At 39.0% G+C, this 26029-nt stretch overlaps 1 protein-coding gene across 2 annotated transcripts in view; it reads right to left on the minus strand.

The window, feature by feature from the left end:
- FBN1 (fibrillin 1) overlaps nt 1–26029 on the minus strand; it is a 148106-nt gene that overhangs the window by 20819 nt on the left and 101258 nt on the right. For both annotated transcript variants that reach the window (XM_031587628.2, XM_090148912.1), the window contains 15 exons: nt 18081–18203; nt 17382–17504; nt 15456–15581; nt 13831–13953; nt 13102–13224; nt 12122–12286; nt 11657–11725; nt 11417–11542; nt 11112–11234; nt 10506–10664; nt 9494–9565; nt 7217–7342; nt 5354–5476; nt 1714–1839; nt 15–131 (listed from right to left, as the gene is read on the minus strand). In XM_031587628.2, coding sequence (XP_031443488.1) covers nt 15–131; nt 1714–1839; nt 5354–5476; nt 7217–7342; nt 9494–9565; nt 10506–10664; nt 11112–11234; nt 11417–11542; nt 11657–11725; nt 12122–12286; nt 13102–13224; nt 13831–13953; nt 15456–15581; nt 17382–17504; nt 18081–18203 — 1824 coding nt within the window. The remainder of the gene's footprint in view (nt 1–14; nt 132–1713; nt 1840–5353; nt 5477–7216; nt 7343–9493; nt 9566–10505; nt 10665–11111; nt 11235–11416; nt 11543–11656; nt 11726–12121; nt 12287–13101; nt 13225–13830; nt 13954–15455; nt 15582–17381; nt 17505–18080; nt 18204–26029) is intronic.

Here is a 26029-nt window from a genome sequence, read left to right on the forward strand (position 1 = left end):
TCAGCACTCCTTACCTATGCAGTCATTGTTGTGCGAGAGGATGAATCCCAAATTGCAGCGGCAGTTGAAAGAGCCAATGGTGTTTCTACAGGTTCCATTGCCACAGGCATCTCTCTCACATTCATTAATATCTACAAAGGAGAAAAAAAGAGCAGCAAGAATTGTCATCTCTTATGGGGCAAGGAAAGCTTGTAGATATCCCATAGGCAAGAGAAGTAACCTACAGCCAACACAGACCAAACACAAGTGAAAAAGATTTTCCTGGTTTCCAAAAGGAAGATTCTACAAAGATTTATATATTTGACAGTAACATTTATAAAAATAATCAATCAAAGCATTCAGTAATAACTTATCTTTGTGTAGCTCCTGTCTCAGCTTTCCCAAAAGATCTCTAAGCTATCTTTGGTCACAAACATTCTGAAATCTCCATCTTACTCAGACAACAGACACTAAACTAACAGAATCACAGAATCACGGAATCACAGGGGTTGGAAGGGACCTCCAGAGATCATCGCGTCCAACCCCCCTTCCAAAGCAGGTTCCCTACACCAGGTCGCACAAGTAGGTGTCCAGCGGGTCTTGAATATCTCCAGAGAAGGAGACCCCACAACCTCCCTGGGCAGCCTGTTCCAGTGCTCCGTCACCTCACCGTAAAGAAGTTCTTGCGCACATTTGTGCGGAACTTCCCATGCTGCAGTTTCTGGCCATTCCCCCTTGTCCTGTCTCCACACATTGCTGAAAACAGTCTGGCCTCGCCACTCTGTTCCTCACACCTTAGATATTTATAGACCTGGATCAGGTCCCCTCTCAGTCTTCTTTTCTCAAGGCTAAACAGACCCAGTTCACTCAGCCTTTCCTCATAGGAGAGACGCTCCAGGCCCTTCACCATCTTTGTGGCTCTCCGCTGGACTCCTTCCAAGAGATCTCTGTCTTTTTTTGTAGTGGGGAGCCCAGAACTGGACACAGTACTCCAGATGAGGCCTTACCAGGGCAGAGTAGAGGGGGAGGATCACCTCCCTCGACTGCTGGCCACGCTCTTTTTAACGCACCCCAGCATGCCATTGGCCTTTTTGGCCACAAGGGCACACTGCTGGCTCATGGCCAACCTGTCATCCACCAGGACACCCAGGTCCCTCTCTGCAGAGCTCCTCTCCAGCAGGTCATCCCCCAACCTGTATCAGTGCATGCAATTATTCCTCCCCAGATGTGAGACTCTACACTTGCTTTGTTAAACAACAAAGTGGCTTTGAATGGGTTAAATACAGAGTTTCCTTCTTTATGAAGATGTCTCTGTTTCTGAAAAGGCTACTTTTTGGCAGGAAATCTATCTTTCACTTCTCTGTTAACAAGTAGGCTATATACAATCACTGCATTGCAAAATTCATCTACTAGGTTTCTTGCCTAAAGGAATGAATGAGACAAGTTTCAGAAAACTCTGAAGAAAGAATTATTTTTCTGAAAAAAAAAAATAATGAAAGCATTAGCAGTTTATAAAACAGGATATATATATTTAAACTGTCTGTCTACAGTACTGAGACATTCCTCCTTCATTATCAGCTTCTTATCATCTCCAGTAGTCAGCTATGGTCATTTTGCATCTTTGCCTGGAGGTTGATGATTCACAATCAGATCTTGTACTGCCACTCCTTATGGCAAGGAGGTTAGACTTTCATTAAAATAGTTATTAAGTACAACTTAATTTGGTATACTTGCCTATACACATTGTTCTGTCATCGTTGGTCTTGAATCCATTGTGACAAATGCAGTAAAAACTTCCGACAGTGTCAATGCACTGCCCATGGCTGCAGATATTAGGAATTTCTTGACATTCATTCCGATCTGAAAACAAAGTGACACACAAAGTTAACACCTCTAAACTACAAGGCTGGAAAGATGTAGTAGCAGCAACCATGAGAGTTAGAAACCAGTGCATGTCTATAATATAAAGGAGTATTTTCAATTTATTAACAACAAAAGCATTTTAAAGAAAATCTCTGAAAATGGGCTATTTGATTGTAAATTACATATTCCAACATTTGGGGACCTGAAAAAAATGTAAGAATAATGAATGAATGTAAAAATAATACTGATGAAACAAATTTTTGCTCGAAAGAAGACATGTCACTGTGGATTCAAAAAGTAGAACTAATGACACAAAATTGTGTCAGATCTCTGAGTGCTTTACACTGACTTTGCAGCAGATAGAAAGCCTCACGTATATCACGGTTTGTATCCTCACGAAAGCAGAAACTTGCTTTTAGCCCTATTAGATCATATGCTTGATTGACTTACTGAAATAATATAAAACCAAAATTGAGATGAATCCCCAACTTTTCTCAGTGAGCTTACAGAAAGTAAAGACGCATTAAAATATTAACCACTCTATGCAAAGACAAAACGAGTACTTGTATACATGTGTGCTGTAGCATGTAAAGTGATGGTCCTGAAAACCAGACAAATAGGGCACGATAAGCTCAAACAACAAGAACTACTGCTGTATGAAGCCAGAAAGTGTTTTGCCAACAGAAGCAAGCACTCATCTGTATAATTCTGCAGAGAAAGATGGGGAAATCTATCCTGCCAACACATTATATGCTGTCTTACAATAGCAAGGCATCTATTACACTGGTATAACAGCTGACTGCTTCCTGCTGCTCTTGTTATCACAGAATCACAGGATTGCAAGGATTGCAAAGGACCTCAAGAGAGTCCAACCCCCTGCTAAAACAGGTTCCCTACAACAGGTCACACAGGTCGGTATCCAGACAGAGCTTGGATATCTCCACAGAAGCAGACCCTACCACCTCTCTGGGCAGCCTGATCCAGTGCCCTGTCACCCATACTGTAAAGAAGTTCTGCACGTTTGTATGGAACTTCCTGTTTACAAGTTTTAAGCCATTATTCATTCTCCTATTACTACACACCACCAAGAAGAGCCTGGCCTCATCCATTTGCCTCCCACCTCCCTTTAGATATTTATAAACATTAATCAGATCCCTCCCTTAGTCTTCTTTCCCCCATTTAGGAACACTTTTAGGCAGAAGCCAGGATTTTACCAACAGCAACTGAAACAAAATGTCAAAGAACAAAATGTTTGCTGTCCAGTACAACTTTTCCATAAAAAAAATCAGAAACATAAATCAAACAAGGTCTATTTTTTGACCTTGTCAACAACAAAAGCTGGTTTGATTCAATATGCTTCTTGGCATTTCGCCTGCAGCTCCAAAACACAATAACTGAGGTGCTCTCATAAGCTTACACTATAATCCATTTTAGTGTTCTGTAATTTTCCTTTACGTACAATTTAAGCGGAACAGATTCAAAGTCATAACAAACCAGCTCCAGTGCTTTGCAAAACAAAGAGTGAAGTTGTTCATAATTGCAAAGAACTGCATGTACTAAATCTTGTTTTTCTTCCTCCACTGCCTGTTCTCCACACTGTACTAAATACATGGAGAATCCCAATAACCCCCATCCTTAGGATTACTGTACTTCTATTGGGGACATTAGTATAGCTTTGAACGAGGGTTCGCTGATGACTGAGCTCTCCCAATGCTATTAATGATACTGCTGCTAAATAGAGTCCAAAGAACGCAGGAAGGAAAACAATGCTGGATAACATTAAAACATCAGAAATCCAAATTCTCTCATCTTAGAAGAGTGATGGAGAAAGAAAGATTTGGACTTTCTTCAGTACTCTGAAAACAGTGAATTAAAGCCCCAGGCAAAAATAACTTATTCTCGAGTGAGGGGAGAAGGGTCCTTTAAAGGTTATCTAGTTCAACTGCCAGGCCACTGCAGGGCAAACCAAAAGTTAAAGAATACTGACGAGGGCACTACCTAATTGCCTCTTGAACACCAGCAGGCATATGGCATCAAACACTGCCATCTCTGAGAAGCCTGTTCCATTGTTTGGCCACCCCCACAGTAAAGAAACTGGGAGGCAGAATATAAGTATTTCTATGAAAAAATATGTATTATATCACAATAGAATATCATCAAAAGAATGCTATTTTTATAGTAAGGTAAATGTAGTACTCATAGCCCTAGTGAACATGATAGACCATGGTTTTGATTCAGCAAGATGAAAGCCACTGGAGTGTACTTCTTTTTCATGCAGTAGCATGACTGATTCAATATTAGAAGGTGCTTAGCACCTTGCTCTCAGCAGAGCCATTAGGAGTTTCCTTTCTTTGCTGGATCAAGTACTTTATCAACCACTTTTATTTTTACTCTAATTGTTTATTTTCACTAAACATAAAATAAGAGCAAAATACAGGGAAGTATTGCTATTTGTGCCAATTCACACTGGTTTATTGTAACCCATATCAGAACCTTTCCGGGCTCTTCCTGTACTACTGTAATGAATGCATAAAAACAATTACATTGAGAACATATTGAATATTTACATGTGCCACTGCATAGCTTTACAAAACAAAGTTTCAGTTCTCATGGTAGGGCTCTGGTTGCCCCTACACCCTTTTCCCTCAAGAGTATCACAAAACAATGAAAAACCACTCTGCAGGGAAAGTGTACTTCCTCAAACCCAAGTACTCAAGCAAAATCTCAAGGAAAAACGTTACCAATTTCCTTTGTAATTATTATTTTGTACAGAAATGTATATAGTATTTACAGCTGCTTGGCTCCCAGCACTCTTTAAAATCTCTGCAATTCTTCAAGTAATCAACACAAATGCCTCTCTGGACTATGATTTTAAAAGAAAGAGCAAATAGATTAGAGAAGGGCAGTCCCACTCAGGGAGTATTTAAAAATAATGTTCTGGGGCCTGTTTAAACCCACAGAAAAGTTAGGAAGTTTAACAATAAGCTTTTTAAGTTAGCTATTGCATATGGCCTAGCAGATAAGTCCACCTTATCAGAAGAGACCCCAGAAAGCAGTGTTTCATTTGTGAAAATATAGCTGGCAAATAAAGTACTGAAAATTAAAATGAAAATTAAAATTTTCCCCCCTTATGAGGAAGGGAAAAATACTGCATGTTCTCTGTCCAGACAGTAGCTGAATTCTTAGTGTCAGAGAATAGCTAGTCAAGAAACAGTGAATAACTTGGACTACAGAAACACCTTTGCAGTCAGTGGGACAGAGTGGAAGGCAAATACTTACTCATATGAGTATCACTTATGCCTTTGTGGAATAGTCCCAATAGATTTCTAGTAATTAGCAGAATGTTTATGGGAATCCCTAAAGGGCTTTAAGAAGAGGATTCCTGGAGCCCAGATCATCTCCTAGTACAATAAAATAAACATCTTCCTGAAGTAGAGATTTGCTGTTAATGCTCCTAATAAAAGCTACTACTTTCTGCAGATGTTCATCCAAAGAAGCCAGATGTACTCACCAGTGCAGCGGCCAGTTGATGTGAACCTATAGCCAGGTTTACAGTCACAACGGTAGCTTCCAGCTGTGTTGACACATTCTGCATTTTGCTGACACACTGGTCCATTTTGGCATTCATCAATATCTGTCAATACAAGAAGGAATTTGATCACTGTGCTATCCATGAGAATGACAACAAAACCATTTTGTTTTTAGTGCAAAGAAATACAGTCTTACCAGGTATATGAACTTGTTTTAAGCTGTGAAAGCATCAATATATTGACAAAAGTAGACATATGGTCGAATTCAGTTTTTTCCCCTGAAATGACCCCAAATCCACATTCTCCATTTGTAAAATTCTTTCCTCTTTAGAGGACTGATACAATGGCTTTCTGAAGGTGTTAGAATGCACAGGAAAGGCTTGTGGCAATAGTACCTTTGGATGGATTTCTGTCTTAGACTGCTATCAGAATACACCTGCATAGATCTCTAAGTAAATATCACAAGGATCTCCCTTGATTGTAACAAAGACTCGAGATCCAAGGTGGACTTTAGTAGCTCTCAATGTAAACATCAAATTTCAGGTAAAAGAAATTCAACCAGTTTTCCTTACTAAGGAACATTTAAGATGAATATGTGAGTAACACTTTTCCTTCTTTGATATTGGTCTGTGCTTACAATTCGGTAAGCTCAGCCCTGGTTTCTTTCCTGTGGATGGCTTCCTGCTCAGAGAAGCACACTCACTCAGGATAGCTGTACCACCACATGCTATTTCTGCTAGTAGTAGGATCTTAGAGACCAATACTTCAGGTACAGGTGACCCAGACAGTGAAAGACTGTAAGAATCTGATGGAAAAAGTCATTTTCACAAAGTGTAAGGCAAGGAATGAAAATAAATTATTAGAACTGGATTTGTTTATAAGTTTTGAAGATGGATTCACAGAAGTAGAGTTTTACTGTGGTTAGATTGCTGCCAGCTCCCTGGTTCCCAAAATATGGGCGGGAGATGAAGCATTTTATAGAGAAGATGGTATAGCCAAGAGATAACTGTAAAAGAATCTTCTTAGAGAAATACACAGTGTTAGAGAGGTGAGACACAATCACGTTCTCATAACAGATATTGACTGCAATAAATCAGCCTTATTCTGGAAAAAAAGAAAGTGAGGGTGGAGCACTGTGCTTAAATGCAATTTTATTCTTATTAAACAGTATGCACAGCATTGGGTGGCACAGCAGAGCAGCTGATTCAACCTTGGGTCAAAGTCAATACAACCCTCATTTTCACCTGGGTTTTCAAATTAAATAGAGAACTTTATTTTCCTAGAAATCTAAGTATGTTTCAGTTAGAAGGTGTGTATAGCAGATACTTGTATTTGGAGCTCCTCAATACCATGCTCTGCAGTACCCATTTTGTCAGCAGTCATAAACCACAGCAGGGAATGAAACAATTCAGATTACTGTCTTCAGTTTCTTCATGAAACTGACAATGTTAGAAAGTGTTTAAATTGGCAAATAAGTTATCATGTGTTTTTGCTTTTTACAGAAATCTTTGCTCCATAAGAAAAAAATATCTTGGAGTAAAATAATAGTTCTCATGATCTGACTCAAGACAACTATTTTTTTTCTTGGCTTTACTGTCAAATGTGAAAAACAGTGTTTACTCCCATGACTGCTGATTCATGTTCCTTCAATCCCTGAGATGTCTGATGAAAAATCTGGCATTTTCTATGCAGAAGAATTCAAAAAGTCTTGATTAACATAGACCTATTACACTGATACCGGTATTTCCCTTTGTTAAGACTGACTTGCAAACATATCATATTTGCCACTGCCTGAATTGCCAGTTGGTGAAACAAAATTTCTCTGAATGAGATCAGCATTCTACCTTCACAGATCAGTAGCTTGTCATTGTAGAAGAAGCCCACTGGACACTCGCATCGGAAGCTGCCAACCATGTTTATACAGATTCCATTTTCACACACTCCAGGAATCTCTCTGCATTCATCAATATCTGCAAGAAGAATTTTTTAAAATCATCAGATCATCAGAACATTCCCAACTGCAATGGACAGTGAGCATGGAAATGCAGAAATTTGCTGTTTCCTCAAGTACTCTTCACTGTAGGCCAGCTCTATCCTGCCACATGAGAAGGCAGAAGATAGCATGCATCCTTCCTCATCTCTCCCACCCACAGTCCTGATGAACCTGCTCATTCATTCTGAGTGCTGAAATGGAGTTACTGGGAAGAGCTGAATTGAGAGAATATAACTTCCTTTGTTTTAATATAGGAGAAATGAATGCAAGCACTGATCAGAACTCATTTTGCACTGTTTTACCCCTGCTGATCTGGGTAATAACCATGCATTTCTTTAACAGTTTGGGAGTGCCAATGCCAGGTAACATCTGCAGTGATGCCAACATGCTATTAATTAGATTGATTAAGCCAGGCAGTCAGGGTTTGCCAGTATTCTTTATATACATGGGCTAAGTAATTGATTTAGGCAGAAAAAAGCAGCTTTTATTTTCAATTACATATGTCCTGTCTATTGGGTTCTTAAGTTAATTATGTTTAATTATGTTCTCACAACAAGAAACAGACTGTCCCCAAACCTCTCCTGTTAGTAAATATTGCTACATGCATTGTTGTATACGAGACAGAATTAGTAAGGAATGAGCAGGTAATGTGAATTTTAACCAGCAAATGTCTTTTTTCTTTAATTCTTTTATTTTTTTTACTACTAGATTTGAGTCCCCTGATTAAAAATAGAGATTAATAAAACTACCTTTCTCTCTGAATCAGCCACCTGGGTAAATATATAGAACTTCAATCCAAACAACAGATGAGTAACATGTAAAGATTGTGACCAAATAATACAAGATACACAGAACACTGTCCCTTCAAAGCATATGCTATCTTGTTCCCATGCTCGGTGCCTAAAGATGTAAGGGACATCAGGAGATGCTCAGCAAAAGCATCAGGATGAACGCTACAACGTAGTGACACCCATCAAGATGCCAGAGCAGCAGGGAGAGCCTATGGTTTGCATGGTGTGAAGCTGTGTGTTCACCCCTCTGTGCTGCACTGGAATATGTTGGTGGCCTCTCTGGGATAGCCCTTTTGTTTCAGTTGGCTCCTGCATGTGCACTACTCTGTGGTATGATGGGGTGGAGAGAGCTGACTGCAACACTCCTGGCACACACACTGCTACAGGTGCAACTTTTACTTCTGTGCATGTTAGGATGATCCAAGGTCCCTCTGCAGTGCTATATCCCATTGAGTTTATATGGCTGAACATAAATTCCCATGATTCTGAATCGATGCTCAGGTCAAACCTTAGTGCTTCTTGCCTTTTGTTGATGAATGGCCCAACTGATAATAATTTGGGTAATGCTAACAACAAGTGGAAACTTTGCTTGTAAGAAACCATCCTGATAAATCATAAATACTGTAAATCTCAGTAACTTCTTCAAAAGAGACATTCTCTACTTTAACTAGAAATACTTTCACCTAACTAGCTGAACACTGCATCACAGCAACAGCTTAATCCAAAAGCACCTGATTGCTCTCTATATATTGCCTCAGTGTGTTAAAGGTCACATTATCTGCTTCTTATTTGCATTCTTCTGAGAATAAAAGCAAAATGGAGTCCCAGTAGGGATTTACTCAGATCCTTGTCTTTGAATTCTCTCCCTCTTTTTGTTTTGCAATTTGTTACTCACCATTCAATAGTGATACACAATAACACATGTGAGAAATATTCCAGTTAAACAGAAGGAAGGATTTTTGTGTCAAACCAATACACTTGGGGACTGGTGTGAAATGTCAAATTAAATCCGTGCTTTAGTCTCAGGAAAGACTCCTCATTCTACCCAGACCAAATGCTGACTGGCCTTATTCCCAGTTCTTGTATGCTTGGTGATCTGTGCCCTGCTATAGGTCTGATGACAATTTCTTTAGAGCTTTATTTTGCCCTAGTAACAAGCAGCAATAATCATTGTTGCCAGCTAGGAGGAGCTATACAGAAAGCTTGCAGGTTCAGAACTAGATGGAAGGTTCAACTCCATTACACTGTTCGAAATAAATAACTGGGAAAATAAACTTCCTCTCTTCCTTGGACAGAGGTAGTATAGAATTTAGTTCAGAACAGAAATCACAACTCACCAACTGGTAATCCGGTGTAAATGTCAATGAAGAAGCCAGGCCTTTGACTTCCACAGAGCGTGGAGAACTCATCTGCAACAGGAAAACAAAGCAGTGGGAAAATAAAGCATATTTTGAGTTAATCAAAATTCACTATTTCCTTAACCTACAGTCCAAAATTCACTACATCTATTGTCTAAGGATTTTCTTATTCTGCTTTTAAGCATCCGCAAGGCACATAGAAGTATGTAGACCTCCAGGGCTCACCCTGTGATGTGCCTGGTACACATGCAGGTTCTCATTGAAAAGCCCCTGAGAATAGCATATACAAAGATGCAGAAGACTTCGACTCACATCCTGGTTTTCCTGTGCATATGCTTATCTTTGCATTACATTTTCTGTGTACAAGTCCGATCTGACTTTAAAAAAATCTGAACCATAAGTTGGAAGTTATCCAATCAATTGTCTAGGAAGTTTGTTCTTGAAGCAAACCAACTCAAAACAGAATGGGAAGTCCTAGGCTCAACTATTCGGTCTAAACCAGTGTGAAGGATTCCTGTATCCCACACAATTCGTCCAGAAACTGCTAGATCTTATAGGTAGCTGTTTGACACAGATCATTCTCAGAAGAAACTGGGGGACTTCTGCAATGGTGAACAGAAAGACCCCCTGTGGCAATCAGCAGTCAGGGCACAGTGTGGAACACACAATATTTGTTGAAGCAATGCTAGTCTTGTCCCTGCCTCAGTATGCCTTGAGTAATAGGCATTTGCAAAGAGGCAAGGGAAGTCTCTCATACAGAGAAACTGTCACAGAGGAGGCATGCTTGGCCCAGCAGTCTGCACACACATCACTCCAAAAGGATTTAAATATACGCCTTGATTGTGACTAGGGCTGATTCCACACAGACCAAAATTAATCACTTCATTTCAAAATGAAGTAATCCATCTCTTTCTCTAACAATATTACACCTGCTAATAGTAAGCATTACTAAAGCTTTCACATTGCTTTGCAATGAGGAAAAAAAAAGTACCAGTGCTAGGGATAGGACACTGTTCACAAGGCTTATTCCATGCACGTCCAATGTTGTACGAACAACAGCACATTTTCTTGGTCATATTAAAGAGTAGTTCGCCATCACAGGTTTGATTGTCAGCATAATAATTTCTGTAGCATAGACTTCTTCTCATATCTGTAAAAATGAAAAAAACAAAACAAAAGGACAATGCATTAGCAGCTCTTAGGGATGATGTTGATGATCTGAAGGGTTTAGGAGCTACCTCCTTCATATATGTATTTTTTAGATGCCTGTGGCACTGTAAAATACTACATTAAAATTTGTTCCTACAATATTTCTAGTTTTAGTAATCACCTGCAGAAGTTTTTAACTGAAAAGCAGAGGTGAAAACTGGAAGGAATGAACACAGAAAATATCAAATCAAAGAAGTAATTCTGATGAGATACTAAAAAAACTAATAAAAGCAATCAACTATGATTCATGCAATAAAATTAATGAAAGAAGCTTGATCTTTTGTTCAGTTAACTCTCATATATCTACATTTGAGGAATAATTCTGAGTTGTGCCAGTTACAGCCCTGGCCCAAAGCATGATGATAAAGCTTAAATAAACCCTACATACCCATACAGTTGTTCCCTCCATTGACTTGCATGTAATCAGGAGGACAGATGCAGGTGTAGTTCCCAACAGTATTGTAACATGTGCCAGGTCCACAAATGCCAGGTGTATCACACTCATTCACATCTAGAAGAGAACAAAAAGGCAGTGAGTGGCCACAGCAATTTTCTCATTATGCTTCCAAGAATAAAAATGTCTCAGCAATACCTAAGGTTCATTTTCAAGGAGAGATCCATTCTGCTACGTGTTGATTTTTCATCATTTTATACAAATAAAAGCAGAAGAATAGTTAAGTGAATGCTACGTACCATCACATACTCGAGTCTCCTCATTCAAATAGTAACCTGATGGACACTGACACTGGAAGCTACCAAACGTATTAATACATTTTCCTCCTTGGCAGAGCCCAGGCAGTTCTTGACATTCATCAATATCTGTTCAAACAAATTCACAGACATTATCTCCTTCATGCTTTTCCATGAAAAACAACACTCACTGAAGAGTTTCATAGTTTTAGATGCATAAAAATAGGAAAATGTAAACATTACCCTCTAATATAACCGTAATAGGGTTTGGTCGGAATCCTTCTCCTCCAGGGCAAAGAACTTTATACTCAGCTGAAAACAAAATAGAATTATGAATCTGCAATAGTAGAAACATTTTCAGCATAATTACCTTTGAAAATTAGTCAAATTATTGCAGGAAAATTTAAATGTAAAGATACTAGATAACTAGATTAGGTTTTACAGCTGTTATTCCATTTTGTAATGCCAAATGTTTTATGTAATAGAATACATACACAAAAGTGATCATAATATTCTAAATAGATAATCTTTTTGAAAGGAGTGTAAACACTTTGATTAACAGTTCTGAAGTTCCTCAGGAACCTCTTCCCTGCATGTATACAATAAATAATCACACCAGGACTTGAGTTACCTGGCTAAATTAGAAAAACAGGACAAAACAAAAAAAAAAGATGTATTGTTAACTCTAACCAGGGAAAGCTGACTTACTTGTGTTCACAGATGGGCACTGTTCACAGGGAACTCCCCAAGCTCTGCCCAGGGAGCAGCAACAAGAAGCCTTAGAAACACCCACTCCAATCTCATTGCTGCAGAAGGTGCCACCATTATCTCCACGAGTTTTAATGTCCAGGTAACAGTTGCCAGATCGTGTATCTATTTGGAATGCACATAATAACAAACATTACCAGAGAGGAAAGCAAGTAACAAAAATATCTCATGATAAGCATACCCTTAGAAAGTCCTTTTTTGTAGGACATTCATGGAAAGTAACTGGCGTCATCCACGAGGACCCAGCCTTCCTCTCTTAGATAGGACAGTGCTGCCCCATCTCTTTGCTTTGTTGTACTTTTCACAAAGAAGGGAATTTATTCAATATGACCAGGGAAGGTCAGCCAAGCCTTTTCTCATTGTTATTTACACTGTCACCCACATTTGTACATCCTTTCCAGAATGAAAACATCTACACATTAGGAATTTTAAATACATTTGAACTTTTTTAGCATGTGTATGCTCACTTAAAATAAAAGCCAAAAAATATCACAGGAGTACCAAGCAGTTAGAGTCTAACACAAGAACTCTTCCATTGGCCATGAAAGCTGCATCTAGCCAAGATGCACTCAATGCTACAAAAGCATGAGTGGCTTTGTGCCACAGCTTCATTTGCCTACATCTTGGATCCAAGTGGATGTTGGTTTAAGGTTGTTGAAATTTAAAACTGTCTCATGCCTTCTTTAAATTGTGAACACCTATAACGAGCCCCAAGGTGTTGGCCCTGGCAGCAAGGCACTGCTGGCATGCTACATCACTCTGGACATATTTCTACTGCTCTATTAGAACTTTTAAAGCCAAGGGCAGTGGGATGAGAGCTTGTTCTAGCCCTCTTTCATGACCTTTATCCCTAAACAGTTAGCCTTACAGCCTCTCTGTGCAACTTCACTTGTTAATGAATGCAATGAGCAGTTCCTTACCAACACAGCCAACGCGGGTGGGATTCAGCTCAAAATCTGGAGGGCACTCACAGGTGTAACTACCAGCAGTATTGACACATGTACCACTAATGCAGGTTGTGGGATCCGCACATTCATTAACATCTGCAAGAAAAAAACAGCAGGAGATAAGCAAATACACATGGACACTATCAATATGTCAAATACACTGTCTACCATAAATCCATTAGTTCTGAAGTACTGATCTCCAAGAAGCTTTAAAATGTACACAAACACTCTAGAAGTATAACACTAGCCTAAAATCAATTCTTCATTGCACTGTGAAAAAAAGTGGAAACACAATCTATGAATTCACATACAGTATTCAGAAATACTTAGAGGAAAGCTACATAACAAGTTCATTGCTTACAATACAGTACTGTGAATGGAAACTACAGGGCACAACAAATCTCTGCCTGGAAGATGTGAACAGGCAAAACTGTTATCTTTGTTGTATTTCTTTCCTTCTTTACTTAAGGCAGTGTGATATCAGAGGCTGACAAAGAATGGGAAAGAGCAGTATAGAGAAGGCCACTAGTATCCATTCAAGGACAGTCCCCACTGCCTGTTCTTTCAGTGCTATACAGTAGGGAAAGGTGCATTTTCCCTATATCCGAACTGATACGTACAGATTTTTAATAGAATTTCCTATGGAGTTGATAATAACACTAACAGAAAATTAAAAAGCATGCTGTTCAAAATCATCTTTACCTGTGCAATTACCACCACTTCTGTCCAACTCATAACCTACTTCACACTCGCATCGGAAAAGTCCGGGAAGGTTATGACAAGTTCCATAAACGCAGATGTTAGGAAGTGAGCACTCATCAATATCTGACAGAGAAATAGGAGGAGAAAAATATGAATTTTCTTTAACTTTTTAATATGGGTACAGGAAACTACAAAAAGGTTCAGAAAACATGAATCTGAAAGCTAACTGCTCCTGCGCATTGTGTAAGACCAGAAAATGCAAGATTAATATTTGAGGCCTAAGTAACCTAATCCATAGCCTTTGTTTTGGGCAAAAGGCTCTTTCCAGTGCCACTAGAAGCCATGCCAGGAACAATCTGAGCTTGTTAGCGGGCTAACCTGACAACTAGCAAAATTAAACATGGCAAGAGATAAGCTTTAAACACAAAGTTTATCTTAAATCAGCAGCCATCTCCAGAAAGGAGGTCTTCACTGAAACAAAATTAAAAACAAAAAAAAAAACCAAAAAACTAAAAAAATAAAAAAGCAACAACTGGGGCACAAAAATGAACACTAACATTCAGGTTCCTGCATTTGACAGATTTTGAGTTTGGCACCTGGAGCTCACTTTTGTGTGCTTTGTTCAAATCATCATATCCAATTCAGCATTTAAGGAATGCTGCACTGCACAAAGAACAGCTAATTTGATATGATAAAAAGAAGAGTGTTTACAAAGAACCTTAAAATCCTGCATTTAGTCTGCACATCTGAGACATCCAGGATAGACTGTTATAGCAACAGGAATTAGAGTCCAAATAAGCTATTTAAAGTTAGCTAAAAGCTTTCTAAGTAAATTGTTGCATGAAACCCTATGAAAGCTAATATTGTTTTAGTTTACAGAAAAAATCAAGCTCATAAATTATTTCTCTTGCTAGATTACTTAAAATAATGCACAGAACACTTCTGAGGGGAAAAATCCTATTTATAGTGCTGCACTTACAAACTCCATCAGTTCTTATTAGTATGTCAGATGATATGGCTGTTGCTTCTTAACTGACTTAACTGATAAGTGCCACACAAACTGCGGATTTCAAATGTTACTGTTGAGTACATGACCTCAATTAAACAGGTAAATGACAGATTACTTTCAAAACAGTACAAAAACTTTCTGCAAAGTTTCAAATTCTGATTCTGCACATGGCAGAAGCCCTCAAAGCAGGTTCACTGTGTTAGCTACAAAACCAGTGTTTTTCAGCTGCACATACACAAAGCCAAAATAAAACCTTTTCTGCTTAATTTTAATGAATAAAATTAAGAACTGTTTGCAGACTAACCAAGATGAAATGGGTGTTGACCAAGTCATTTGGATCACCAATCACACCACAAATAACATGTGGTAAGACAGTCTCCAAAACCCTTTTCTCTCTATACAACAGGTCGATGAAGATGGAAGTGCTCACAATAAATATTAGCAACCTTTTTCTGTTTATATGACTATAAATGAAAAAAAAAAAAACAAAACTATTGACAATTTTCAGGCAGTTCTCAGTGCAACCGTAAGTGCAACAAATTGCAAGATTTTTCAGACATAAAATATTATTAAGGCAGAGTTTGCTGAACGTTGTTCAAAGCTTATGGAGAATTACCTTCACATGCTTTCCCATCCAGACTTGGCAAAAATCCCATATCACATTCACAGCGATATCCTCCTGGGGCATTGAGGCACTGCCCATTTTCACAGAGATTCAAGTTTTCTGAGCATTCATCTAGGTCTGTAAAAGGGAGAGAAATTGCAGGTTTACAGTAAACACACTGCTCTCTACAACACTTGTTTCAGCTACAGTATGCAGTGTTCAAGGATTTTAATAATTCTGCACATGCACAAGAAACTACAGTCTACTTAAGCTTAGAATCTATTACAGGCAACAGCATGGTATATTTTCTATATTAGGAAAACGCAGCTTATACTAAAAAACAAATTGAGCTAGAGGGACAGACTGCTAACATATCTGCAGTTAACAGAAACTGGAGGCAGTACACCTGGTCAAATTTAAATTCAGAATGAGCGTGTGAGTTTTATTATTGTTATGATTTCTATTACAGAAAGGCCTAGTGGCAGCAACAGAGATAAGAGATTTACCGTGAAATAAACAGATACAGTAATAGGTGGTCTCTATGCCAGACATAAAACACAAGCAAAGTGACACTCAGGTAAAAATATCATCAAAATCAAACTGCAATTCAACAGCTGAGAAAAGCAGTCTTGGTAGTACTGGATTACATGACCCTTCAGATAGATTGTGGCCATTATTTTCTAGTTGACATTTTATGCATCACAACCCACGTGTTGCAGCTGGCAGTGTGCAGGTTATGGCCACCAAGGAGATGAATCAGATTCAAGACTAAATTTATAGAGTCTGAATTAATAATTCAAATTCGGCCTTAAACCTGTGGAGCCATTTTCCCAGATGACATGAAAATTACTATCATTCATAAAGTGCTGCTGATTTGCCCTAGCTGAAAATCTGACCCACCGAATGCCTTATCACATGGCTTTATACTGAACAGGATCCCTCTCCATATAGCCTTACCAGCAACACTGAATTTGTTAGTGTTTTAGCTGGGTTCCTGATGACCAAGTCTACATGAGCTGTACTGTTCTTCAAAGCAGAAGACGTAAGTGAGGGTGGGAAATTTAGCTCTCTAGCAGTGTTTTACAATAACATTTACAGTTCATAAAATGAGGTTTCAGCATGTCAGCACTGTGTCTTGACACCAACTTTCAGGGTGATGCAGTAAAGACGTCAGACAACAGAAACTTGCTTATGGAAAAACATTTTTAGGCAGTTTGTACAATTATTTTAATATACATGCCCCACTGCTTAAATATCATGATTGGCAGCCAATGAACTGGTCTACAAATTGGATAAATTATATGACCAAGCATTGTTTTAATGTTTGCAATCTACTAGCAAGAAAAGCTCAATGAAAACTTTCATTTTATGAAGAGAAAAAAGTGACTGCTTTAGACTAGGTATAATATGCAGTATCTTTCAAGTTTTGTCAACTTATATGCATTAGAAGACAGTGAAGGATGACATTCAACAATAATTTCAAATCTTAAAAGGTGGCTGTTTTTTTTTTTTTATCTGATATTGAATCATAGACTAACTTAGGTTGTAAGGGACCACTGGAAGTCACCTGGTCCAGCCTCTGCCATAGAGAAGATTAATTTTAAAATTAGATCAGATTGCTCACAGCTTTGCCCAGCTGAGTTCCTAGTAATTCCAAAGATGGAAATCTTACAATCTCTTTGGGCACTTGCTGCAGCTTAAATGCTATCCTCTGAAATAGCAACCGAATACCGGGAGTATCAGAATTAATACAACACAATCCTTGAACTGACTCACATTTTATATTCTGGTTGAATGGGAATTACAAGTATAAAATCACAGAGTTTACACTGTGAATATTAATTCACTGATATTTGTGTTTAAATTTTAATACCAATAAAAGTAAGTGCCAAGTGAATATTCAAACATGGTACTTCTCTTGTTACTAAGAAAGCTCACCTGTACAAGTGAAGCCATCCCCAGTATAACCTTCTTTACACAGGCAGCGGTAAGAGCCCATTGTATTCTTGCAGTCAGCATGTGGGCTACACATGTGGGTTCCATTGGAGCACTCATCCAGATCTTTAAAATAATAATTTTTTAAAAAGCAACATTAGTCAACAAAACAAAACCGACTCAGCACAAATACACACTTTAAATAGCATATGGCAGACAGAACCTCTACTTAAAATAATCATGTCTATAGTAAAACCTACACATATGTGGAACCATCTGATTGGAAAAGCAGGCATAACTTATTCGCAGGCCAGCAAAGCAGTCTGACAAGGTAAGTGTGAATGAGGAAGCCACATGGCACCCCTCAGGCTAAGAACTTCTGGGTTATATCTTGTTTTCACAGGGAGTACTGGGAGACCTCTCACTGTCTCCCAAGAGCCACTAGCTGCTCCTAAGGACACACTGTCTCTCCCCATGGTCCAGTCCACTTCCACTGTTTCAAAAGCCAAACATGAGATAATGTTGATTTCAGTTACCATGGCAGAGAATTTGCCCTTCAACGGATCATGTCAAATTGACCTAACAAAGCAGGATAACTGTTTCTCTTCTCAATTTGTAGGTGTGGTACTGTTTTTTCCAGAGTTGCTGAGCTCCAGTGTTGATCAGACCTTACAAATTAATACAAATGCATACAACTCTCACCTGTGCATTTGATACCATTTCCAATCCAGCCAGTGCTGCAGCTACATTTGAAACTTCCTGCTGTGTTTGTACAAACAGCGTGTCTATCACAGTTGTGGGCTCCAATTTCACACTCATTGATATCTGTAAACACAGAGATGTTTGAAGAGCTCATGGATCAAACTTTCTCATAGACAGACTACTGATACAGTTACTTCTCAGGAAAGAGAACATGAACACAAGTCACCACTTCTTCATAACATGACATTTAAAAGTGATGCAGAGGAGAAGTAAAATTACAAAGAAGAGCAAAGAAGCATGCAGTGCGTTTCACATGTGCTGACTTACCACCTATTTTTCTGATAGGTATTTAAAGCAGTGTTTCTGCATTCCACTCCAATGGTTTTTACAACTAAGGAGGAAACAAGTAGCATAGTTTTTCTTCTTTTTCTACCCAGTGCATTCACAAAGAAGATGTGGACACAGTCTTTGGAAAGAAGAGGACTAACAACTATAAAGATTAGCACTGCAGATGGTTGACATCCAGGGATGCATGTCTGTCAAGCAGCTTTCCCTAGGTTATGAGTCAAACCTGGAGACTAAGAACTGATGACATGAGGACCTCTGCTGCCTTGACAACTCAGAGACACCACTACAATTTACTGGCATATCGTGAGCACAGAGCTAAGTGTGTGTGTGTGTGTGTGTGTGTGTGTGTAAGACAACAGCATTGCCATCTGCCTATCCTGGGGTCCACAGAGAAGGACTCAGGTGGCTCTGCAGTGTATGGTTTACTAAATGGTCTCAGAGGAGACTATTGCACAGGGATCCCAAAACATAGCACACCCATGTTCCCTGTAGGTATCTTCAAGGATGCTGATAACACCAGCTGGGTACCATCTGCAGACTCCTAGGATTATCCCCAGACAGGTTCTGCTCTGCCAGATACTGTGTGGAAGGTGGAGGATGGACTCTATTGCTGTATTTGATGTGATGGCTGATGGAGGCAAAGATTACCAGGCATGCAGTTTATTAACACAGTGAAAAAAAGGTTAACATCCTCATCCTTAGAGAGATACCAGGCAGCAAGCAATCCAAGCTTTAATATAACACACTCATGCCAGCACATTCTACTTGAATATTTGCTTTTTTTACATTATTTTCGTTCTCAGGCATTCTCTGGCAATGTCAAAATTTATAGACAGAAAAAAACCCAAACTGAACTCCACTCTTCCATGTCATACAACAATATTAATGTTCCGTATAAGTACTTGGAGAATGTATAAACTCAAAGGCAAAGTTTTCAGAAATTACTACTGGTAACTAAAACAAATCCATCAGAAATTTTCTTACACATCTGAGCTATGGATTTTACAGTGCTTTCTGTGACCAAGATCTAACTGTGCTTTACAAATATACAGGATGTAAATCATCTAGAATTCACATCAAACCAAAATCAAAAATATTTTTATCAATTTTTTGGCACTCCCAGATGCCTTTGCTATTGCAGTAAGCCAAAGCATGACATTTTGTACAAAGCTGATGGAAAGGGAAAACAATCAGACAAACTATGCATTATTCTGTGCATAAACATCCAGCTCAGATCCCTTTTGGGAAGATAATTAAGAAAGCGTATGAGCCATCAACCAGTCAGCAGTCATTGGGGTCCTTAGCCCCAGACCCTTAAACCTCACCTATCGTAGTTCCCAAAAGCAATTAGCTCCATAAGGAGGGCAAGAGAATGGAGCTACTGGGGAGACTGTCCAGATCTTAGCCATTTCCTTTATAGCCCTTCAGTTTTCTGCCCATCTTCTTTAGATGTAAGGCTTGATGTCCTTTTTTAATGCCCTACACTGTCTTTTCACAAAGGCTACATGTTGCTCTGATAAGCAGATAACACATATCTTTCATCCTACTATTAAATTCTCAGATCCAGAAATTACCCAAACACAGTGATTGCTTCACTCTATGTAAGGAAATTGCATCTAATCTTATTCCTCTGAGTTTTTTTCTAAACAGGACACTGAATCAAAACTCCAGACATGAGTATTGCCATAATTCGAATATTGAAGTCCAGACACAGATCTAAGTCTGGCAGCTGGAATCTACTACTAATGAATGCTGACTGCACCAACAAGCTTGAAAACATACAAATGGACATTTACTTTCAAAAACCTTAAAAAAAAAAGAAGTGTCAGGAGCAGATAAACTCAGAGCATATTTGCCTTCATCATGTGCAGAAACTCGTATGCTGATAACATCACCCTAACAGGAAACTAGCGTCTGTTAAAAATCTTCAGGGTGGTCAGAAAAAAAAAAAAAACACTCTCATTTTGGCTTGGACTGAAGGGAAAGACTAGAAGGAATTTCTAGAGGTCAGTTATGGTATAACATTGACATAAAAAAGCTGATGCAAACACTCTATATTTTAACCTTTACGTGATTTTTAAAACCAAACTGTTAAACATCAGCTAACATTGTGATTGCTCTGCATTTGATTATTTGATGCTTTGAAACAATCACATGCTTCCTTATACCCTTTGAAGCACAACAAAACAACAAAAATCATCATCAGTCGAGATACTTCTGCCAAGAATTCTTCTAAACCGCCAGCAAACACAAACAGAAACTTGCATGCAACAGCTACGCCACAATGAAGTCATGTTCAGGCTCAATTTTAAGGCAATCTAAAAACAATTTGCAATCCTACATGAAGCGTCTCCATCCCATTTTGCACTGGTTCACTAACAGCTTGCACCCAAGAGTCTCCATTAATATCTCCCAGTAGAAGAGAAAGAAATTGCTGCACTTTCTCACAGCTTATGGGCTGAGCACCTTCCCCACCACCCTTCTTGTTAACTTTGTGTCAGCTATCTGACACAAAGGCTGAAAGGCTTGGAATCTTCTGTGGGATGAAAGTTGTGAGTAGAAACGTATATCCAAATAGAGGTATTTATAATGGGATCAACTTTCTCAGATATCACCCACTGAAATGCCATTCCACTTGCTTTGAACAAAATCCTGAGATCCTTTTTAGCTTTTATCCACACAACACAAAAAAAAAATAATAATTTCAATGCTTTTTGCCTGGGTAAAGATCAAATGGGGAATGCCAAATACATTTTCTAATACCATCTACCTTTAGAGGTATATTGTAGGGATTATTTCATTGATGCATGAAAAAGCTTTCATATATTTAGATGAAAGCTGATTGAGGTATATAACATACCATCACTAGCTTTGTCCCAGATTTTACTTATTTTCAAATCTATCTGTATTTGACTCACTCATTACTTTACTGTAATCCCTATTCTCTCCTTTCATTGCACAGCTGAGGTATAAGCCTAAATTTATTGCACTGCAATTATTTCCAAGGCAGAAGAGATCTCAGACCAAACATGGTCCTGTGTAACTGGGGCAGTGAAATCAATGGAATTTATGCCTGCTTATACTGGAGCTTAATATGGATTTATGTTGCCATAAGTATTGAATTATGACTTCACAGAACGAAAGAAAAAGGAGAAGTTGAGCTCTGCAGGGGAAAAATTAATACAACATAAATATCTTTAATAAGAGCAAGAGTCCAGATTGTGCTGTCTGCATGGCAGTACAAACAGTACTACTCTTCAAATAGCTCCAACTCTTTTCATGCAATTGTTTGAAGAGTAAAGCATTACTCATTATGAGTAAAGGTATCAAGACCCAAAGAGCACACAGGAGGATGCTACTCAGTGTTTAACACAAGGATGGCCTATTCCTATCAACTTCAGTGGGATTTTCATTAAAGAGTAAAAGAATGAGTCACTGATTTATATCAACCTTCTACTTCTGCTTCCAGTATGTGGCTGTGACAAGCCAAAGAAAATAAAGACATTCCAATCCAAGACTGACACTGCATCCTCAGCCAGTCCCACTGTGCCCCAGTCCTGCTGCACACATGTTCTCAGCTTTGCAATTGCACAACTCCCATTAATACTAAGGGAGTTGTCTGCCTAAAACAGATGAGAATACGCATGATAAATAATATGCAGATCTGACATCATAACAATCCCAAGCACTATGGGGAAAAAAAAAAAAAGTCAGTCACCCTATTTTGCTGGCTTCTTTAGTTCTCTTCTCTAGACAAATATTTTTTCTCTCAAGCTTTCAGCAATTAATAAAGCATCTCTTCCATTAATCACAGAGACACAAGTTTTTAGGGCTGCACGTGTGCAGGCAGAAATGCATGCTTAACATACACCTGTTGTGTAGGCAGTATGCTTGCAAATATGGCAACTGAATGCAAGAGACAGACAGAATCTGCATGGAGAATCCCCATACAGTCTGCAAGTGGATGATTAAAAATCGGTCAGGGAGCAGCGCAGAGATAAATCACTTTATTCTCACTGGTACTCTGGAAACATCCAAAATCAGAGGAAATTCTATATTTGAACAGTGTGAGTAAACAGTAACCTATGCCATGACAATTCACACATCTGTCATAGCACATGAAGGCATCAAGGTACTTAGTGTACATTTTCTGTTCAGTTTCCCTGTGGATTCAATAGCCTATAAGGTTTCTTAGCAAAGTGTGAATTTAGTCTCCGCCTATAAATTAGTGCTGCTTGTCAAGAATTATGCAAATCCCTTAAGCATTTTCTGGCTTTTTAATTTTTTTTGGCACTCTTTGCAGATCTGTTCATTCTATTCCACTGACGTTCCATTGGTATTCCAGGCCTGGGCCCAATTCCCACCAGGCTGGTTGTCTGATGGAAGTCACGAGGCATTTCCTCCTTCTGGGATGCTGCCCATGTAATCAGGTGAGCAAAGGGAGCCATGAAGGGGGGAATACTTTTCAGAAAGGAGAAGACCATGAATTTCAGCTTAGTGCTCACTGTAACATAATGAGTAGAAACACATATAGAAAATTTCTCTAGTCTAGCGCAGTGCCTGTAAGATTGTTTTATTCTTTGGGAATCACTCTTAGATTTTATTTAGCACACTGTACCATGAGTTCCTCTTGGAATTTCACAAGGGGCAGATCAGTTCTTGCCTTACATCACCAGCTTGGGGAGCAGTATGTTGTTGCTGGACAGATGCCTACTCACAATACTCTCCTTCTGTAATACCCCCATTTGGCAGGCAACATCTTAACATTATCATTTTTTGGTATTTGGCCTGATACAGCCTGCTCCCAAATTCATAACGGGAAATGTATGTGTTTCACTGATACCAGAATTCTCTTGTGCCACCAGACTGAAGCACAATGTACTATGAAGGGCAAGAAGCCAAAGGCAGGGGAGAGTGGCAAGCATGCTGTACAAGTGTCATGGACCTACTTCTGAGGGCATATGCCAAGGCTTACCTCTTCTTTTCACCTTATCAGGTATCTTTCTCTTTTTAGCTATGCTATTTTGAGTCATGTAACTACTGAATAGTATGCACTCACTCTACGATTATCATTATTGAGTGACAGCAAGTAGCTTTAAACACCAAAGTGCCACCTCACCAAGGCCATGGTCATACACCTGCTTCCAGCCTTTCCTGACACAGTACCACCACAGCCCTCATGAAGTCATCAGGGCTGCAACCAGCCCCAGCTCTCCAATCCCAAAGGGGCACTGTAGAGTAGGCCAACTGACTATCTGATCATCTCTGGTTTTGATCTGATGAATGTCTCAGGCAACTTCGGTCTCCAAGTTCCACTCACTCAGCTTGACTTTGTGAAGTGCACCCCAACCTTAAGTGTGTCCAAGCAGAGCTACATTAGAAGCACACAAATCTAACTGGCAAAGATGGGTGGGGGCAAGTCAGAGAAAAATATTTTCCTTTGAGAAAGTATCAGAGCAAGGAAAATTAAGACTCTGCATCAACAGTGAAATATTGCAAATTTATAGGCAATGCTCCAGAGTGGTGATGAATCACAAAACGCAAATGCAAGTGCCAATACAGAATTTAATCTCTGCATAAACACACAAATATTTTATTAACAGAAAAAGCAGAGAAATTTGTCATGAAACTCAGAAGTCTGGAACTGGGATAGGGGAAAGCTTGCAATCTTTTCTCTAGTGGCTATGTACCACTGCCTGCCTAGAAAAATCTAAAATGAATTGCTTTGTGTCAGTCTTGTCACAGTTTGCTTTGTAAATGGAAAGTAAGCCATCTGTAGCACTTTACCTTAGAAACCTGCATTTACAATGTATAGTTGTGCATAAAATATTTTTAATTTTATATTTGTTACTAAGCTTAGTTCACATTCTTAGTGAGAACCCAGGAGGAGGGGGGAATAACATCTGTGTGGGATGGGAATGTGTCAGTGGGTGGATTCTGAATCCTGTTAAATGATTGGGGAAAAAAAAAGAAAACATGTTTATTTGTTAAAATGGAAACAATCACTAATGACAAGGGAGATGAAATATTTAGACAAAACTGTAATGGAACCCAGAGGATGTTATTTAGTTGTTCTCATGAAACAGAGAACCTCCCATTGAACACATTTTTGTAATTTTTTTTCATGGGAGTTCCTAAAAACTGTGAATGCTTTTGATCTCTCTGTAAGACAAGAATCAAGCCCTGGGGGTTAAGGTGCTGTTGGTAGGGTCACTCCAAAAGATGTCTTGAAAGATGTTTTCATGGGCTCCTTTACCTGAGCATAGGAAATTCAGCTCTGATAACTAAGGCCATGCAAATACGATGTGTGGAATCCAGAGGTTTTCACCAGTAAATCAGGCCTTTTAAAAGTCAGAATACGAGAACCTGCACACTGCAGATCCTGCAGTAGTACTTGTAACCTATGCTTCGGTCCCTACACAGTCTCTTAAGCATGAAACTAGTCTAAGAAGGTCCTGCTCTGCCTCCTCCCTTCTCTGAAGAGTTAAATCCAAAAGATTTTGCCCATATGAGTATGGTCCTATCTCAACTTTATCAGTGCAACTAATACTTCACCTTTTTTCCTTAGGCCTCTTTTGAATTACTGAAGGTCTCAACAGCACCTGCCATAATAAAGGTACCATAATAAAAAGCATCATCCTCCCTGGGACACTGACATTTATTCAGGATAAGCAAAGGATGGGCTGCAGAAAAGGCAAATACATGGGAGGCAGTGGGAAAGACCCACATGGCAGATAGAATCCACCCAGAAGGCAGGGCTTGGCTGGGATCAGGAGGGAGGGATTTCCCTGCCTCTCTATTAGCAAGAATGTGTTTATTGGGACATTTGCTACTACCCAGAGCCACATGCTGCCAAAATTGTGGTTATTTCCAGGCACTTCCTCAGAAGCCATACCTCAAATTCCTCTCTTGCCTCCAGGACCTTTCTCTGCCTTTTGTCTTCTACTAGTTGCTTCAGCTTCCCTGTCTGCTCCTAACCATCACTTATTATACTGGGAATGATAGTTGCGCCATGTGTAACTGATCAGCATGAGGGTTTTCAGGTCTAGAGAACTGAAGAGCTCCACATAATTTAGGGTAGAAACAAAGAACAATGAAATATTGGTCTACAGGGTACAATTAGGTTTTCTTGGATTTAGATCAGTTCATATGTAAGTCAAAGGCAGCTGTTACTAATGCATAACTATTCATCCACAATCCAATATGCAATGTACAACTACAGCTCTCGGACTGTTCTATGAGAGCTGTTAAAAACCAGCTTCTATACTTGGGGCACTTACAGAAGTATATTATTAACTCTGTACAATAAGAGCAGACCGAGAATAAAAGTTCGTCTCAAAAACATTGCCAGAAATGTGTTTACTCGAAGTCTACATCAAAAATTATATTAAACATATGTTTGCATTCATATTTTGGGCAAAGCTTAAGACTCTCAACACCTTGGTTTGAGACACAAGCACTAGGATTATTTATATCATGCCCTCTAATATTGTGTATTTGAAGCTCATTTATGTTAGTTGGTAATATATTAACTAATCCAAATTCTGATTTTGCTCATAGAATGTAGTTGGGTAGCTGTATTGTTGCCACTTTGCAAAAAC

The sequence above is a fragment of the Phasianus colchicus genome, chromosome 12, assembly GCF_987193195.1.
Source record: "Phasianus colchicus chromosome 12, bPhaCol1.hap1.1, whole genome shotgun sequence".
Lineage (NCBI taxonomy): Eukaryota > Metazoa > Chordata > Aves > Galliformes > Phasianidae > Phasianus > Phasianus colchicus.